General features: G+C 43.6%; 1 protein-coding gene across 1 annotated transcript in view; it reads left to right on the top strand.

Annotated features, from left to right (window-relative positions):
• Positions 1–20,825, top strand: part of LOC126181558 (uncharacterized) — a 187,814-nt gene that overhangs the window by 118,251 nt on the left and 48,738 nt on the right. Inside the window, exon 5 of the mRNA XM_049924784.1 lies at positions 14,340–14,559. Within this exon, the coding sequence (XP_049780741.1) occupies positions 14,340–14,559 (220 nt within the window). The remainder of the gene's footprint in view (positions 1–14,339; positions 14,560–20,825) is intronic.

Raw genomic sequence — 20,825 nt, 5'->3', positions numbered from 1 at the left:
TAGTGTTCCTCGAGAATAATATCACCTTCCCTCCAGAGATTTCTATTTTAGATCCTGAAGCATCTCCATAACACTTGCGTGTTGTTCGAACCAACGAAAAACAAACCTAGCAGCCCGGCTCTGAACAGCTTCGATGTCTTCCTTTAATCTGACCTGTTATGGATCCTAAACACTCGAGCAGTACTCAAGAACAGAAGACAGAAGTCTTCGAGCCAATGACGTACCTGTGAACTATTCCACATGCTCGTACCTTCTTTAACAGCCTGCACTGAGGCACAGTGTCAAACGCTTTCCGGAAATTTGGAAACATGAAATCTGCCTGCTGCCCTCGTCCATAGTTCCCAGTATATTACGTGCGAAAACGAGAAGCTGAGCTTCGTACGAGCGAATCATTCTGAAATCATGCTGATTCATGTACAGAAGATTCTCGGTCTCAAGAAAACTATTTATATATTCGAGCTGACAATGTGCTCAAAAATTCTGCAACAAACCGATGTTAGGGTCCGCAGCTCGTGGTCGTGCGGTAGCGTTATCGCTTCCCGCGCCCGGGTTCCCGGGTTCGATTCCCGGCGGGGTGAGGGATTTTCTCTGCCTCGTGATGACTGGGGGTTGTGTGATGTCCTTAGGTTAGTTAGGTTTAAGTAGTTCTAAGTTCTAGGGGACTGATGACCTAAGATGTTAAGTCCCATAGTGCTCAGAGCCATTTGAACCATTTTGAACCGATGTTAGGGATATTGGTCTGTAGTCTTGAGGGTCTCTTCTTTTGTCTATCTTATATATTGGAGTCACCTGTGCTTTTCTCTATCCGCTTGGGACTTTGTCCTTGGGAAGAGATTCGCGACAAATGTAAGCTAGGCAAAGGGCCACTGCTGTAGAATGCTCTTTAAAGAAACGAATAGGGATTATGTTCGGTCCTGGTGATTTATTTATTTTGAACTCTTTCTGTTCGATTGTCAACCGATAGTATGTTTGTACGATTCTCCTGCGTGGATGATTTCTTGAACGAGAATTTCGTTTTCCTATCTTCAGCTGCCGCATCAGAGTGGTCAACAACTGACTGGATGGAAGCCTTAGACCCACTTAGCAATTTTACTTAGGACCAGTATTTTATCAGGCTCTCTGCAAGATCTTTTGGTAAGGTACCACCCCGGTAGTTGTTGCATGTTTCTGGCGTAGTTCTTTTCACAGACGCACAATCTCTACTAAACTTTTCTTATCGTGATTTGCGAGTTCTGTTTGAACCGAGAGTGCAACAGTGTCTGCTTCTTCAGCATTTTACGAATCTCGTTATTAAACCATGGTGGGTCTTTCCTGTCCTTAATCCACTTACTAGGCACATAACTCTCCAGATCACTGTTTAGTGTCTGCTTAAGCTTTGCCCATAATTTCTCTGCGTCCATCCTACTGGAACTAAATGATGTCCGTTCAGCTTGTAAGTGAGATGCTAACAGCCGATTATCTGCTATTTGTAGCATAACCAACCTCCTAGCCCCGTTAATAGATTTATTAACTTTCGGACCATAGTCGCTAAAATGACATCGTGATCGCTAATCCCCGTCTCTATAATGACGCTGTCGATAAGGTCCGGAATATTGTAGCTATAAGGTCCAATATATTTCTGTTGCATGTGGGCAGCAGACCTAGCTGCTCAAGACTGTTTTCAGAAAACTTTTTTATAAGTACTTCGTACGGCTGTTCTGTCTGTATCTCCATCAATAAATCCATATACATACCAGTGTACAGGGTGAAAATTATTTAAACTGACAAACTTTGGGAGGTTGTAGGGGACATCAAAACAAATATTTTCCATAATGTCATTCTTTCCTATGAGGAGTATTTAAACCGGTAGAGGAAGATTTCTCTGGTGGCAAATTAATTAAACCAACAAACACTTTTCCGTTTTCTTATGACCAAGAGACAACACATTAACACAACCCAATTTCAGTTTCAGTAGATTTTCAAAAATGCCTCCATTGACTCGTAAACAAAGGTTACACCGTCGGATCATGTATTGTCTGACACGGGCAAAAACCGCAGGAGTCACAATTGCTCTCAAAGGACTGTTCTTACATTCATCTGATTCGTCACCATGTTACGTGCAATAGCACGAGTGCTGATTGAAGGATCCCGCTCCACATGCTGCAAGACAGCTTCCTCAAATTACAGCATTCTTACCGTGCTACGGCGTCCGTGTCCAGGTAATCTGCTAAATGACCCGGTCTCACGCAGACGTTGGTAAACAGCATCAAAGGTCGTATGGTGCGGGATACGGCGATTAGGATATTGTTGTTGATAAACCGGCTGTGCAGCTCGTCCGTAGTGGTGCGCTACGTAGTACGCACCAACCATATCAGCGTACTCACTCCAGATGTGTCGCTCAGTTAGTAAACAGAGACAATGCACTACTACACTGGTGGACAGCAGACGCCTACAACTGAAGAGCATAATACCCCCTCTAACAACTGAAGAACGTAATACGGCCTCTAACAACTGAAGAGCGTAATACCGCCACCACCGGTTTAAATAATCCTCATAGGAAAAAGTGCCATTAGGGAAAAATATTTGTTTTGATGTCCCCTACAAGCTCCCAGAGTTTGTCGGTTTAAATACTGTTCACCCCCTGTAGTTGATAGGTTGAAGTCGCCTCCAACTACTATTACATCGTGTGGATATACACGAGATACTGACCGTAGACATTTTTTGAATGACTCTAGAGCTGTAACAGCGGAATCGGGCGGCCGTTAAAAACATCCAATTTGGTTTTACCTAGACCTGTTATACTCGACCAGATAACTTTACTATCACACTCTACTTCGACCTCGAGTAAATATTTCTGTCAACTGCAATGAACACTCCCCTTTTTATGCCCTCTAGTCTGTCTTTGCGATATACATTCTATGATTCACTAAATATCTCAGAGCACTCTAATCTGGGTCTCAGCCAAATCTCGGTCTCGAGAACTTTCGTCGAGGGCAGTACATTCGGGAACTTTGCTATGAATACGTTGACAATTTACTTACAAAATTTTAACAGTCGAATTGTCTTAACTCTGAACGCGATTTGACTCCCTTGCTGCGTATCGACTGGCGAGTGTTCATCAGAGCACCTCAAACTGCCACCAAGTCTAAAAAAACCCTCATGTGCACTCCACAAGTACACTGCTACCCGAGTACCTCATTCCTTTGTATAGTGCACCCCGACATATCAAGTGAGAGTCCTACAAATCCCAAACCGATAACGCAGATCTAGAAATTTGCAGCTAAGATCGTCACGGAGTAGCCGAATCCTTTGTTTGAGACCTTCCACTCGGCTCCAGACCAAAGGACCCCATCAACTCTGGGAACAATGCTGCAAATTACGAGCTCAGCTTGCGCCCCACGCTCGAGGCCAGCAGCCTTAACCGAGGATGGTCTCAATCCATGCGATAGGCGACATTGTCGCCCACGTGAGGCACGACTTGCAAGCGACTGTACCATGCACGCTCGATAAGCATTCGGCAAGGCCACTTCCACATCTCGGATGAGGTTCTCCGGCAAACATATAGAGTGCACGTTGGCTGTCTTTCCATCTAGCCCTGAACGCTATCTACCTAAGGGCCTTCTTAATGCGCCTAACGTTGGAGCTCCCGTTAATTAGCAAACACCGCCGCCCCCCCCCCCCCCCCCCGTGTGTCTGACTGGACCCTGCTGAGGGAGCGGCCACCTGTCCACTTACAGGGCGAATGGGCGAGGCCACACAGCGACTCTCCATACTGGCTCTATGCCTCCAGCAACGCGAACGCGTTACCACCCGCCACTCACTGCGCTGTCAGGGTGTATCCATCGTGTCGGGTACAGTACGAGCTGCCTCGGCAGCAGAGATCGTGGGCGGAACTAGCAACACCTGAGGTGGCCCGTTCAACGCGCCAGGTTCTCCGCCACCGCAACACCCTGAGGCAGCAGCCTGAATGTGATTGACAGTAGCCAAAAGCGCATTCAGCTGTTGCGAACTGCGGCCAGCTCCTCATGCGTCAGCACACAGCATGCACACCTCCGACCCAGCCTAGCAAGACTAACTGAATTAGTAGACTATAAAAGCAGACATAATCTAGATATGAAACTTTATATCCTCCTGATGTGTCACTAATGGGCTCTGATGTCTCAGTTACTATGTAGCTGGTCGTTCGGAAGAAATTAAACCTGTCTTACAGACTGCCTCAATTTACCCTTTAAAAATGTGAGCTTACACCTCTTAAACAGAAAAACGACGGCGAAGTGTAAGGAATATGCTGTGAGGAAAATACAGGAAATGATAAACGCTTAGCTTCCCGCTCTATATATTTGTATCAGCCGAGAGCTGAAGCCTCACTGAATTTATGCTTAAAACGTAACCCTAATTGTGTTTTATCGCATGTGGTGTTAGTTCGATTCGCACGATTTTTAAATTTTTGTGTTGGTAAGCAGGTCTGAAAAGTATGTGCACAGTTTTAGCCATATCAGAAATTTAACCTGTTGTAGTTATCACAAATGCTGCATGTGTGCATGTGCTTTAGTTGTATCAGCGATTATTTATTTTGTATAATGGTGACGATGATGTTTGGTTTGTGGGGCGCTCAACTACGCGGACATCAGCGCCCAATTCTGTATAATAATAAATGAGATAATTTATATTACAATGCGCTACAAGAACGTAATAAAGTTCAGCTTAACCGTGTTTGGACGCCTTACTCCCACAGTGGTATTTCCTAGAAAGTAAGTCCATCATGTACTAAATTTGCTCAGATTTCTACCGGATTTCCAGAGTTACGCTGTAATAAAAATTGTATAAAAATTTTTCGTTAACGAATTAAAAGTATAGGGCAAGAACAATAGATGTATAAATAGTGAAATATATAAAGATCGTAAAATAACAGAAGTAGAATAATGTATAGGGACAAGCGTTATTACATGTTATGAATTTTATTCAACTTTTACTTTTATACTTTTACAGTAAGGCCTTACGACTTTAAACTTTCAAAGTTTCACGATTTCAATATCTTGCGACACTAATTCAGGTTCGCTACTTTATTTCCACTTTAATAATCTTAATTTTACAGTTTTAGGCATCCATTCTGGTATTTTAAGAGGTTTTTTACAGGACTGACTTCTGGCAATTTTAAGACCCTCTATTGTTAAACCCATAGCATCCCTGCCACTTCGCCCCTCCCCCCCCTCCGCCATCCCCGCCCTTATCTTCTTTTCCCGAACTCAATCCCCCCCATCAAACCCATTTTATAATTTCACTGATTTAATCAGTTTACAGTTCGCATATCCATTCCTCTACACTATTAATGTTTCAACGAGATATTTTTACATAATTCAAGTTACTGTAATTCTAGCACCACCCCCCCCATATTAAACTCATAACATCCTCACCCCCCCCCCCTGGCTTCCTTCCCCCTCCTTCAGTCAATTACACTCCCTTCCCCCCTCACCCCTCCCCTACCTTCAGCGTATACATATTTCAGACACTGACCGCAGTTGCAAAACACAGTCCTCTGATATGTGCTTCTGATTAGATAAGTTCTACATCTACATACATACTCCGCAATCCACCATACGGTGCGTGGCGGAGGGTACCTCGTACCACAACTAGCATCTTCTCTCCCTGTTCTACTCCCAAACAGAACAAGGGAAAAAGACTGCCTATATGTCTCTGTACGAGCCCTAATCTCTGTTATCTTGTCTTTGTGGTCTTTCCGCGAAATATAAGTTGGCGGCAGTAAAATTGTGCTACAGTCAGCCTCAAATGCTGGTTCTCTAAATTTCCTCAATAGCAATTCACGAAAAGAACGCCTCCTTTCCTCTAGAGATTCCCACCCGAGTTCCTGAAGCATTTCCGTAACACTGGCGTGATGATCAAACCTACCAGTAACAAATCTAGCAGCCCGCCTCTGAATTGCTTCTATGTCCTCCCTCAATCCGACCTGATAGGGATCCCAAACGCTCGAGCAGTACTCAAGAATAGGTCGTATTAGTGTTTTATAAGCGGTCTCCTTTACAGATGAACCACATCTTCCCAAAATTCTACCAATGAACCGAAGACGATTATCCACCTTCCCCACAACTTACATTACATGCTTGTCCCACTTCATATCGCTCTGCAATGTTACGCCCAAATATTTAATCGACGTGACTGTGTCAAGCGCTACACTACTTATGGAGTATTCAAACATTAGGGGATTCTTTTTCCTATTCATGAGCTATAATTTACATTTATCTATATTTAGAGTTAGCTGCCATTCTTTACAACAATCACAAATATGTCCAAGTCATCTTGTATCCTCCTACAGTCACTCAACGACGACACCTTTCCGTACACCACAGCGTCATCAGCAAACAGCCGCACATTGTTATCCACCCTATCCAAAAGATCATTTATGTAGATAGAAAACAACAGCGGACCTACCACACTTCCCTGGGGAAATCCAGATGATACCCTCACCTCCGATGAACACTCACCATCGAGGACAACGTACTGGGTTCTATTACTTAAGAAGTCTTCGAACCACTCAAATACTTGGGAACCAATCCCATATGGTCGTACCTTAGTTAGGAGTCTGCAGTGGGGCAGAGAGTCAAACGCTTTCCGGAAGTCGAGGAATATGCCATCCGTCTGATACACTTCATCCATGGTTCGCAAGATATCATGTGAAAAAAGGGCGAGTTGCGTTTCGCAGGAGCGATGGTTTCTAATGCCGTGCTGATGCATGGACAGCAACTTCTCTGTCTCAAGGAAATTCATTATATTCGAACTGAGAATATGTTCGAGGATCCTACAACAAACCGATGTTAAAGATATTCGTCTGTAATTTTGAGGATCCGTTTTTCTACCGTTCTTATATACAGGTGTAACCTGCGCTTTTTTCCAGTCGCTTGGGACTTCACGCTGGGCAAGAGATTCGCGATAAATGCAAGCTAAGTAAGGAGCCAATGCAGTAGAGTACTCTCTGTAAAACCGAATTGGAATCCCATCAGGACCTGGCGATTTATTTATTTTCAACGCATTCAGCTGCTTCACAACCCCAGGGATGTTTATCACTATGTCCTCCATACGGGAATCTGTACGAGACTCAAACGGCGGTATGTTTGTACGATCCTCTTTCGTGAAAGATTTCTCAAATGCTAAATTTAAAATTTCAGCTTTTGTTTTGCTGTCTTCCGTTGCCAGGCCAGACTGATCAGTGAGTGACTGGATGGAAGCCTTCGACCCGCTTACCGATTTTACGTAAGACCAGAATTTCCTTGGGTTTTCCGCAAGATCTTTTGCTAAGGTATGACGGTGGTAGTGGTTGAATGCTTCACGCATTGCTCTTTTTACAGCAGCACGAAACTTTTGCCTGTCCTCATTCTCCCGATCTTTCTTGTACCGCGAGTACAACTGCCTTTGCTTCCTGAGCATTCTCAGAATTGCGCTGTTAAACCACGGTGGGTCTTTTCCGTCCGTAACCCACTTTTTCGGCACATACTTGTCCAATGCGTGATTTACAATGTGTTTAAAATTTGCCCATAATTCTTCCACGTCCATCGTACCGGAATTAAATGAAGTTGATTCATTTACTAAGTGGGATGCTAACAACTGCTTATCTGCTCTTTCTAGTAAGAATACTCTCCTAGCCTTCTTGACCGACTTTTTAACCTTCGTAACCATAGTCGTAATGACAACATCATGATCACTAATCCCTGTCTCAACACTAACACCGTCGATGAGGTCTGGTCTGTTCGTCGATTTAGCTGGTCAAGTCAGTTCACGGATAATGGGTTCAAAAGTAATTCACACAACGGCTTGTCTGTACCACCTGTAATGAATCCATAGACATCCCAGTCTATACTAGGTAGGTTGAAGTCGCCTCCGACTAATATACACTCCTGGAAATGGAAAAAAGAACACATTGACACCGGTGTGTCAGACCCACCATACTTGCTCCGGACACTGCGAGAGGGCTGTACAAGCAATGATCACACGCACGGCACAGCGGACACACCAGGAACCGCGGTGTTGGCCGTCGAATGGCGCTAGCTGCGCAGCATTTGTGCACCGCCGCCGTCAGTGTCAGCCAGTTTGCCGTGGCATACGGAGCTCCATCGCAGTCTTTAACACTGGTAGCATGCCGCGACAGCGTGGACGTGAACCGTATGTGCAGTTGACGGACTTTGAGCGAGGGCGTATAGTGGGCATGCGGGAGGCCGGGTGGACGTACCGCCGAATTGCTCAACACGTGGGGCGTGAGGTCTCCACAGTACATCGATGCTGTCGCCAGTGGTCGGCGGAAGGTGCACGTGCCCGTCGACCTGGGACCGGACCGCAGCGACGCACGGATGCACGCCAAGACCGTAGGATCCTACGCAGTGCCGTAGGGGACCGCACCGCCACTTCCCAGCAAATTAGGGACACTGTTGCTCCTGGGGTATCGGCCAGGACCATTCGCAACCGTCTCCATGAAGCTGGGCTACGATCCAGCACACCGTTAGGCCGTCTTCCGCTCACGCCCCAACATCGTGCAGCCCGCCTCCAGTGGTGTCGCGACAGGCGTGAATGGAGGGACGAATGGAGACGTGTCGTCTTCAGCGATGAGAGTCGCTTCTGCCTTGGTGCCAATGATGGTCGTATGCGCGTTTGGCGCCGTGCAGGTGAGCGCCACAATCAGGACTGCATACGACCGAGGCACACAGGTCCAACACCCGGCATCATAGTGTGGGGAGCGATCTCCTACACTGGCCGTACACCACTGGTGATCGTCGAGGGGACACTGAATAGTGCACGGTACATCCAAACCGTCATCGAACCCATCGTTCTACCATTCCTAGACCGGCAAGGGAACTTGCTGTTCCAACAGGACAATGCACGTCCGCATGTATCCCGTGCCACCCAACGTGCTCTAGAAGGTGTAAGTCAACTACCCTGGCCAGCAAGATCTCCGGATCTGTCCCCCATTGAGCATGTTTGGGACTGGATGAAGCGTCGTCTCACGCGGTCTGCACGTCCAGCACGAACGCTGGTCCAACTGAGGCGCCAGGTGGAAATGGCATGGCAAGCTGTTCCACAGGACTACATCCAGCATCTCTACGATCGTCTCCATGGGAGAATAGCAGCCTGCATTGCTGCGAAAGGTGGATATACACTGTACTAGTGCCGACATTGTGCATGCTCTGTTGCCTGTGTCTATGTGCCTGTGGTTCTGTCAGTGTGATCATGTGATGTATCTGACCCCAGGAATGTGTCAATAAAGTTACCCCTTCCTGGGACAATGAATTCACGGTGTTCTTATTTCAATTTCCAGGAGTGTAGCATGATCCGGGTACTTCTGCGATATAGAATGTAGACTCCCTTTGAATGATTCTAGAATTGTCACGGTGGATCCTGGTGGCTGGTAATAATACCCCACAATTAAATTTATTTCCCCTAGCTCTGTTAAACGTGGATAACTTCACAATCACATTCTACTTCGACCTCAGTAGGCACAAAATTTTTGTCAACTGCAATGATGACACCACCTCCTGCGGTGTCTTTCGCTAAATATTTGAGAACTTCCTATCTTAGGGTTCAGCCAGGTCTCAGTCCCGAGAATATTTTGCGCGCCACACGCTTCCTGGAGGGCAGTTAATTCAGGAACTTTATTCCGAACACTCTGAAAATTTAGTGCTAATATCTTGATAGCTGAAGTGTCTTTACACTGGGCGCGTCCTAGTTTCCCTGCCTGTTCATCAGGACACCTCGCACTACTGCCTAGCCTAAAAAAAAATACCATGTGCATGCCACAAGTACTCTGCTACCCGAGTAGCCGCTTCTTTTGTGTAGTGCACCCCTGATCTATCTAGGGGCGTCCTACCCTTTCCCCACCCAATAGCGCAAGTCTAGAAATCTGGAGCCAAGACCGTCAGAGAGTCGACGAAGCCTCTGGTTGAGATCCTCCACTCGGCTCCAAACCAAAGGACCCCGATCCACTCTGGGAACGATGCTGCAAATAGAGAGCTCTGCTTGCACCCCGCGTGCGAGGCCAGCGGTCTTCACCAAATCCGCCAGCCGCCTGTACGAACTGAGGATCGCCCCAGAACCCAAGCGACAGGCATCATTGGCGCCGACGTGAGCAACTACTTGCAGACGACTGCACCCTGTATGCTCGATAGCCGTAGGCAAGGCCGCCTCCACATCTTGATGAGGCCCCCCGGCAGCCAAACCGAGTGCACGTTGGATTTCTTTCCAGCCCTGTACGCTATTTCCCTAAGGGGCTCCATCACCCAGCTAACGTTGGAGCTCCCAAGCCTTTGCCCCCGTGTGCCAGCTCGGGCCCTGCTGAAGGAGCGACCACCTGCCCACTGACAGGATGAACGGGCGAGGCCAGCCGGCCAGCCTCCACATTGGCCCTCCGCCTCGAGCGACGGGAATGCGTTGCAGTCCGCCACTCACCCTGAGGTGAGGGCGGCCCCAACGCGCCGGGTACACTAGAAGGTGCCTCGGCGGCTGAGTCAGCGGACGCAGCAAGCGACACCTGGGGTGGGGTGTCTCAAGCGACCCTCCGCCGTCGCTGCACCTCGAGGCAGCAGCCTGAAGGCGGCTGTCCGTGGCCAACAGCACGCTCAGCTGCTCGCGAACCGCAGCCAGTTCCTCCTGCGCCCGCACACAGCACGCACACACCCTATCCATCCTACTGCTAATATCTAACGACTCCGAGAATTTATACTCTACGGCTATCAATAAGCAATATTACTCCTCTCAAATACGAGAATTCTCAAGGTTTTTTTGTAATTAAATATGCAAGCGCACAAACACTGGGAAAGAAATTAAGAATCAAACTACAAAACAAATATGAAAGCTAAATATGCGACTCGCTGCTGCACTGCTACTGCACTGATATTTCACCAGCGGCTGCTCAAGGCTAAGTAAACCATCTAAGTAAATTCTACTTTTATGTACAGTTCATTTTTTTTCTACCCATTGTAAAATATTAGATGTTACATACTCAGTTCTGCTTTGTTTTAGATACGAATATGATCCACATGGATCGGTACATGTAATCTAATAAAAATGTGAAAACATACGGTGAAAATTTGCAAAATTATGTACGGTGAACACACACAACCATCACACCATGAAAGTAAAGTATCAGTCGAAGTGAGTTCGAAAAAACAGAAAATCGGACATCCTGGTGTACGCAGACCAATTAAGTACGAATCCACGACGACCCTTACGGAATAATAATATCACAAAATGAAGTAGTAATTTAACCTAACAAAAACTGCGTACCAAAAAGTTGTTTCTTACCGGACAATAAAAGAAAAACAAAAAAATACTGTATTATAGTAACATATCCGGAATCATTTGTTATGAGGTAGTTTTTTGATAACCGCCGCGTGTCCACATTTGACACCCAAATTAAACACAGATTAGTGAAAACACATGAAAATGTGAAAGTTAATTAAACAAACATCAATGATTGCGAATCTAATAAGTATTTATCAGCTTCATTTCTCTTTAGTGAAAGATAAACGTAATTTTTGTCTGGAAGCGGGGCCCACTGGCGTGGGAACGTGAGGGGCACAGGTGTCCAATGGCTAGCAAATCGTAAAAATGTTTGTAGCTAAAAGTACTAAGATGGATATTCCGGGGCCCATGGCTGTTGTCCCAATGTAGATAAAAGCCTCGCAGAACCCTGAAGGTGACTTTCAATGGGTCATAAACTGCAACTGTGAGAAGTTGAGGAAATAATGCTTTCGAAAAAGTTACGAGGCGGCAAGAAGAAGGAAACACGATGCACTTAGGCTGAGAAGAATCTGCTAGGCTCAAAGTAGATCAGCGGAAGTGGTTGTTTACATTTTGTAAGACAGTCGTGGGTCCGTTCACTAAAATTATTTTTCAGCAGAGAGGAAGACGTGAGTGTGTAAATGCAGCACTTGTCTTTGGAAGAAACGGGAAACCACTCTCATGGTGGCAGAGAAGCTCTGCTTTCTGCCCTCCTCTGAGATGGAGTACTTATTGACCACAGCAGATTGTTGTTATTATTGTAAACTTTGCATTGGTCAGAACTCGGAAGATCCACAGCAACTGGCTGATGAGAATTCAATGTTTGCAGAACCACAAAGAATTTTTGAGTAGGACAGCAGACAGGAAATATCGTCTTCGGATGACAGAGAGGCGATGCGTGATCATAGAGTTGCAGAGAGGCAACACTTTGCCTTTGAACTATAGAGAATCAAGACTTCAACTCAGATCTGCAAAGAGGGGGGACTCCCTTTCAGTGCTGTTTGTAGATGCCGAGGTGGACTTAAGCATATCAGCTATTACTGAAGCCATCCTCTGCACCTCAGTCTTAGAGGAGTGGTAAGAATTAGCCATATTTAGGACGAATAGTGACGAGGGGACCACGAAGTTATTTGTTGCAAATTGGCTTCATGTTCTTCTTAATTAATGAAAACAGCCTGCTAGTTGAATCTAACATGTACTTAGGCGAGGGGACTGGCGCTTGCATGTACGTTTCTAGCTTCTTTTCACTAATCCGTTGAATAATTATGCAATCACTGGTCGTATAATTTCCAATTACACACTCCTGTGCCAAAGTCTACCATGTTCCTTTTACAATGCATTCGAAACTTTATGTACCTTATTATTATTTATTGCTTGGGCCGCTGGAACACAAGTAATTTATTTTAGAAAAGAAAAGAGATTTTAGTGTGATATTTAGTTTCATTTGGTAGAACGAAGAAGTGAGAGTCAGTCCAATAGAAATCTCTTTCTATTATAATAAATGAAAAGCACCAGTTTCCTTTTGTTGTACAATATTACTTTTATTGTGTACCGGTTTTCGGCTTACAAGGCCATCATCAGACATTTACTGAGTATTATCACCAAAGAAGTTAAATGTTAGCAGACAACATTGGAAGAGAATTAACACATCTAGACTGAAGTAGAAATATACAGTAACATCTTTGCAATGAAAAAGTAAAAACTGATCAGTACATAAATAACAATGGAGTAGACAGGAGAACCGTTAGCACAAAATAGGAGTAGCATGCCTACATAAGTTTCTATTAATAAACAAAACTAATAAAATAAAATAAAATTAGTACTAAACAAGGCTGAATCAGGAGGTATGAACCATGGAGAGTGATACACAACCAATTACAAGAAGAGACAGTTATCAATGTAAATACAGAATCCATAAGGAACTTAAGCAATATCAATACGATAAACAGAAATTAATAAATGCAGGAAAATGCAGGTGTTTGAGGGAACCTACAGTTGGAGAGTGTGGTGGTACTGCATTTTAACATTAACATTATAATCAAAGCAGTGGCTGTGTACCAATTTTCATTAAATAAATGAGCAAAGTAAAATATGAACAGTATTTGATGAAACAACTAAAAGGGGTGTTAAACATGGACAGTAATACAAGTACCAGTTAAAAGAAAGCCTTAACTACTGAAACTACAGTGTATGTGGAATACAAATACAACTTCAGCAAACAAAACAACTTAATGAATACAAGAAAATGGGATTATGTAGGAAGAGAGAGTGTGGGAAGTAATGAACAACAAAGATGATTAAATGAAGTTTAGGAGAGGAGAAGTGTTGAGCTTTGTCTGATCATTTAGGATGAGATCTGGACTGTGAGCAAGATATTTGTTAATATCCATGGCTTCCAGCAGGTTGAGTTTATGGCCTTTGTTTGCTAAGTGAAGTACATGGGACACTGGTTGGTAGTTGTGACCCTCACTCAGTACATGCTCAGCAAATGCAGAGTCTGAATTCTGCAACCTCCAGCTGCGTTCATGTTCAGCCAGCCTAGTTGATATGTCTCTGCCTGACTGACCAATGTATCTATACGAGCTACGGTACCCGTATTTCATGTTTTATTGGGCCACACGTAATTAAAATCAAATGCTTATTAGTTTCTATTGAGTGGCTTTTTTCTGAATGTTTTCACTTGATAATATGAAGAGCAGTCTTTCACTGTATGGGTCACTGGGTTCAGATCTTATTAGCATCTCAGGCGTATGCTAAGTGCTCAGCCGTAGACTCACACATTACATAACGCAATTATTCTACACATGAAACAAACTTGTGTTACAGGCCAACGAAGATGAAAAAATTAAACACAAATGGCACAAAAGAAACAGCCTTCTTTTGGTGAAATAGACAGCCCGCATCGAAAGTACAAGAAGGTGTCTCAGTATTACTCAGTTCCTCTTAATGAATACTGATGATACTTAAAAGTCTACGGCACAGTAGTTCCTATGAATAATAGCGTGCCTAATGAATCTTTAGATGGTTGCTGTGCAGGTTCACTTGGACCCCAGTGTTTCACAGACGGCTGTGTGTTGTAGGGTGTGGGACCAGTGCAACGTGGTGCAGGACTACCTGACGGTCTACGACGGCTCGTCGACGACGGACCCGGTGCTGGTGCGGCTGTGCGGCGGCGACGCGGTGCCCGACATCGTCAGCAGCGGGCCCAACATGTTGCTGGAGTTCCACACATCGCCCTACGACAACCCCTTCCACCCCGTGCCGCTCAGCTACCTGCCTGGCTTTGAGCTGGACGTGCAGGTACCGGCCCGAGCTACCACTAAGTAACGCTGCAGGCATTTGGAATGCAGGCACCTGACACCTGACGATGGGGTTTTATACCTGCAAACACCACCATTGAAAGCAACACAGTATATAATTATCAGTTCCTCCATGTTTAGAGAAGGTTGCTGCTGCTTCTCAACTGCAAACTGAACTGACGAATAACAGTTCCAGTTACTGAAAAGCACTTTATCTCACTCCACGACTGCTATCGGCTGCAGTCTGAAAGCAATTTTCTAATTGAATCCGAAACTGACAACGTATGTGTAAGCAAGCGTTGTGAATAATCTAGGGTGTTAATAAACCCCTTCAGCTGCATTTAGTTCTTTGTTTTTCGATCACTACCGGTTTCGTGTCACTAAAGGCCACATCTTCAAGCGAACATCTATATAACAATAAATCGAGAAGGAATAACAAGCTTCAGACATCCACTGATCTCTTAATTTTCTAAAATTATTTTTGAAGACTTCAAAAAAATAAATAAACAATAAAAAACTTTCACATGAGCATATTGAAATACACTATGTGATCAAATGTATCCGAACACCTGGGTAAAAATTACTTAAAAGTTCGTGGCGCCCTGCATCAGCGCCAGGGTGATAATTACTTACAATTTCTTGGCGCCCTCCATCGGTAATGCTGGAAGTCATTATGGTGTTGGTCCACCCTTAACCTTCATGACAGCTTCCAGTCTCGCAAGCATACGTTCAATCAAGTAATGGAAGATTTCTTGGGGAATGGTAGCCCATTCTTCACGGAGTGCTGCACTGAGGAGAGGTATCGATGTCGGTCGGTTATGCCTGGCACGAAGTCGGCGTTCCAAACAATCCCAACGGTATTCTATAGGATTCAGGCCAGGATTCTGTGCAGGCCAGTCCATTAGAGGGATGTTATTGTAGTGTAACCACTCCGCCACAGGCCGTGCATTATGAGCAGGTGCTCGATCGTCTTGAAAGATCTAATAGCCATCCCCGAATTGCTCTTCAACAGTGGGAAGCAAGAAAATGTTTAAAACACCAATGGAGGCTTGTGCTGTGACAGTGCCACGCAAAACAAAAAGGGGTGCAAGCCCCCACCATGCAAAACATGACCACACCATAACACCACCGCCTCCGAATTTTACTGTTGGCACCACACTCGCTGGAAGATGACGTTCACTGGGCATTCGCCATACCCGTACCCTGCCATCGGACCGCCACACAACGTTTTTCCACTGTTCAATCGTCCAATGTCTACGCTCCTTACACCAGGCGAGGCGTCGTTTGGCATTTACCGGCGTGAAGTGTGGCTTATGAGCAGCCCCTCGACCATGAAATCTAAGTTCTCTTATATCCCGCCATCCCACCTAACTTTCATAGTACTTGCGGTGCATCCTGATGCAGTTCGGAATTCCTGTGCTATGGTCTGGTTAGATGTCTGTCTATTACACATTACGACCCTCTTCAACTGTCGACTTTCTCTGTCAATCAACAGACGAGGTCGGCCTGTACGCATTCGTACTGTACGTGTCCCTTCACGTTCCCGCTTCACTATCACACCGGAAACAGTGGACCTAGGGATGTTTAGGAGTGTGGAAATCTCGCGTACAGACGTATGACACAAGTGACACCCAATCACCTGACCAAGTTCGAAGTCCGTGAGTTCCGCGGGGCTCCCCATTCCGCTCTCTCTCGATGTCTAATAGCTACTGAGGTCGCTGATATGGAGTATCTGGCAGTAGGTGGCAGCACAATGCACCTAATACGAAAAACGTATGTTTTGGGAGAGTACGGGTACTTTCGATCACATAGTGTATTTGTACTCACATAACTAAAACATTAGAAGTGAAAAGCTCGGAAATGTGTACGCAACATTCGTTGTCCGTCAGAACAAAATACTGGTAAAAGGTGGTAGGTATGCCATTCGATCAAACAGACGGATTCCAATCCAACATGGTGGATGGCTCCTAAAATTATACCATAGTGACGAGTTTGGTCCAAGTTGAACATCCCTCCATTTTATTGCACTCACTTCTTGGTTTTTCATGACTGCCGCAAATTTGGTGTTAATAGTTTTTCATTTATTTTCACTCTACCAAAGGATCACTATGGTACAATTTCTTAGGACCTATCCACCAGATTGGATTGAAATCCGACTGTTTTATTCCACAACATACCGCCTTGTAATGGTGTTTTTTCCCAACAGACAATGAGTGTTGGGTACAAACTACGGAGCTTTTTAGATCTGATGCTTTAGTTAGGTGAGTACAAATATTTTAATACTTTCATGTAAAAGTTTTTAACGGTTTATTTTTATTTTTAAAAACTTAAAAATACATTTTAGAAAATTAACGTATCCGTGCATGTCTCAGGGTTACTATTGCTTCTACTTTTATTGTTCATAAAAATGTTTACCTGAACATGTGGTTTTAGTGTCACGAAAGCGGCAGTGATCTAAAAATGAACGACTAAACCGAGCGGAAGTGGTTTATAAATACCCAAGATGATCATCCATAGCTGTGGTCGCCTTACCTACAAGGTTGTCTCCATTGTGCAGAATGATCTAATGAATATTTAAATACTTTACATAACAGGAATGCATGGGTTTCGACTTGAAAAACTTGTAAATTTACACATGTACATAAATTCAGGAAAAGAAGAATATAGTTTATATTGTGCTGTGGTGAAGCGAAGGCAAATCATTACGAAAGTAGAAGTCGGATGGATAATAAAGTGATGTGCACAGTAATGCTGGAAAAAAGATGGGCGTTTCATTATTAAACAAACTGAACGTTTTGACAAAATAAAAGTAATAGCATGCTTTATCATTAAAATAAATGTTATTTTGATGGTTCGGCGTTTTAAATTGAATGTTTTACCAGCTAAAAGCTAACAGTAGTTGTTTATATTTAATGAGATGTTAATTCAGAACGGTACGTCCAGGTCAAGAGAAAATGCGTGAGCGGACAGAAGTTAGAAAACAATGGACTGCAGGGCTGGACGCAATGTGAACAGCTTAAAAAAAGACCTTATTTGCTAACTTCTGAACGCGACTACGAAATTGCCTTTACACGAAGCTACCAATAATGTGGCGCATTTCCATTGGTAAAGCATACAGTTTAATATTTCGAACATGTTACAATATTATTCCTTTTAATGCTGAAGGTTGCCAATATTTCAGTGTATCAAAATATGACATACCCTTTTTTCCTAAAGAGGTTTTCTGCTTTCATAATTATTTGACTTTGCTTCACCAAAGCACTGTATAAGCTATATTTTTCTTTTTCTGTATATTTCAGAATCTACTAGAAAATGGCTTTAATTTCAAGGCCGAAACCTTTTGTGGCGTAAAGTAAAGAACCTTTTACTAACTTGAGCGGTTAGCAATCAAGACAGCATTGCAGGGCGCTTGAGTTGCCCGCGAGGCTACCTGCGGCCACGTTCGTATTCGTCGCGAAGTCGTGATTATTGTAGTACAACAGTACAATGAGTACTAACGACAGAAATAACATGTTCATAGTATCTGTAGGAGCTCCGTGTGTTGCTGTCAACGAAAGCAGCCTTGAAAACCAGTCTTGTGTTACACAAAAATGCCATCGAATGAAAAAGTAAGAATAATTAGCTTGTAAAAAGTGTGTTGTGAAGAAAAGCAAATAAACTTAAGTCATTGTGCGTGATTTTATGAGCCATTACGTCACATAAGACTTCGCATGTCTACTATTTGGTTGCAAAACAGCCACTTTGTTTTCATATGCTTATATGTCAGTGAAATTTTATGTTTTATTTATGCCCCTCTGAAACCAGTTCCCACTTCACGTTCAACTTTCTTCTGAGAGTACGTTAATCTATCATTCCAACTTCTTTCGAAAAACTAAAGGCCGCTTCACACTTTCAAATGACATCAGCAGACGACAGAAAAGCGGAAAAGCGGTTGATCGCCTGTAGTAGAAGCAAATAAAGAGCAATTTTTTCACAGCATAGTGTTGTAGCGCCGCAAAGTAATACATTGCATAGTTTGACAGCAATTATTTACGGTACGAAACGTACCAAATTCTGTACAGTTCAGTAGAAACAGGTGAAGGGAGGGGGGGTGGGCGGGGAGGGGCTTGGCGGTACAGGAACCAGTAAAAAGAGCATAAAACACCAAATTTTCGAGTACGACTCAGACATAAGGTAATAAGCAAAGAACACATTATTTTCTTTATTAAACGTCTGTTAACTTTAGGATTGTAATCTTACTGAGAAGTGTTTAAGATCTATTTTCATCTTGGTCCTTATCAAAGCAGACAATTGACCAATCGTTGCAGGAGGTAATCTAGTGCAGTCAACGAGAGTTTCCCAAGAAAGGTTATATTTGTGAATAATGTTTCATTAGCAAGAAATTGTGTCGTCGTCCATAGATGTATCGTGCATTGGCGCAAAATTAGGAAGTTCCTGCAGCAGCTGAACTCAGCGCCAACACCTCTCACAAATAGTGCAATCTAAGACACATCCCTTAAATCCATTAGTTTAGTTTAGATTAGATTCACTTTTCGTTCCATAGACCCAAAGAATAAGATGATTCACATGGGTGTGGAACTTGTCAGAAAGTTTAACATAAAAAAAACAAAAAACATTGCAATATAATACTTACTACCCTGATCAGGAGATTGTCGAAATAGGTGAATACAAAGCGGTTAACTGGAACAGCTGATATTTACAGAATTAACACGCTGTCAGAACGAAACATTGTTATGCACTATTAATAAATTTATCATACACAAAATACTTAATCTTGATTGTTGTAACCAAGTGTTGTCAAAACTGAAATCTAACAGACATTTTTACTTCAGCTATCTTAACAGTCTGTGTTAAGATATTCGTCTATAGAGTAGAAGGAGTTTCCTATCAAAAAAGGTTTTGAAACTCTGTTTCAACTGTGCTTTATCTGAAACCAAGATTTTAATGGCTGCTGGCAATTTATTGAAAATGTGTGTTCCCGAATATTGTACCCCTTTTTGGACCAAGGTAAATGATTTTAGTTCTTTATGTAGATTTTTGCTATTCCTAGTGTTGATACTATGTATTGAGCTATTACTTGGAAATAGAGATGTATTACTTGCAACAAATTTCATTAAGGAATAAATATACGGAGAAGCAGTGGTTAGAATAATAAGTTCTTTGAACAGGTTGCTACGCGATGTTCTTGAATTTACACCACAAATTCATCTTATCACACACTTTTGCACACTAAAAACCTTTACTCGGTTTGATGAGCTGCCCCAGAATATGATCCCATATGACATAATAGAATGAAAGTAAGCGAAGTATGCAAGTTTTTTCTATTTATATCTCCTATATCTGACATCATTCTTACTGCAAATACAGTCAGGTCAAAGAGGGAAAACCAAGTGTTCAGTCTTATCTTTCAGTTTCGTTTCCACGTCTTTTGCCGTAGCTTTGATACGTCTGTAGGCTATTCTCCACGAAAGAGGAATTATTTTCTAACCCAGAAGAATCCTTGACCAAAATTGTGCCGGCCGATGTGGCCGTGCGGTTCTGGGCGCTTCAGTCTGGAACCTCGTGACCGCTACGGTCGCAGGATCGAATCCTGCCTCGGGTATGGATGTTTGTGATGTCCTTAGGTTAGTTAGGTTTAAGTAGTTCTATGTCCAAGGGGACTGATGACCTCAGATGTTAAGTCCCATAGTGCTCAGAGCCATTTGAACCATTTGAACCAAACTTGTTGCGGCTACAGCAAGACACTCTTTGACAAATTCTCCATCGCTGAAGGGACGTAGTGTTTCGGCCATTTTAGAGCCGTATGACAGGTCACTTACAGTACACCATCGTTGTCGTTGGCATGCTTCTCTTCCTGTAAGTAAATTGCAAAGAAGAAATAAAGTCTCTGGCAAAAATCACAGAATTCTTCATAAAAATTAGTATCATTTTCAAGAAATGTCCTATATGGATATGAACTTTCTTCTTTCCCTCTTTCCTGCTTTAGCTCCAGAATAATTACGGTAACAAAGTGATCACGAATTTCTCACGAATGAGTTGAAAATGTCCCTTCACTCTGTACTTCTTTCACACCGATAAAAGAGCGTTACAGAACAGGCAGTGAGGGCCGGTTTTTGTTTCAATAAAAAACTAATCTTCTTCCCATTGTGGATTGAAACGTAGGGGTCGGACCGATTTTCTTTTTGAGCGCCTTAAATCCTCCTCACTAATTTTGTCCTATCATGAACGCGACGCCAAAAACATTTCGACACTGACAACAAACACTAT

Source organism: Schistocerca cancellata, chromosome 1 (genome assembly GCF_023864275.1).
Source record: "Schistocerca cancellata isolate TAMUIC-IGC-003103 chromosome 1, iqSchCanc2.1, whole genome shotgun sequence".
NCBI lineage: Eukaryota > Metazoa > Arthropoda > Insecta > Orthoptera > Acrididae > Schistocerca > Schistocerca cancellata.
The sequence above is the reverse complement of the archived record's forward strand: the minus strand, read 5'-3'. Positions and strand labels throughout refer to the sequence as shown.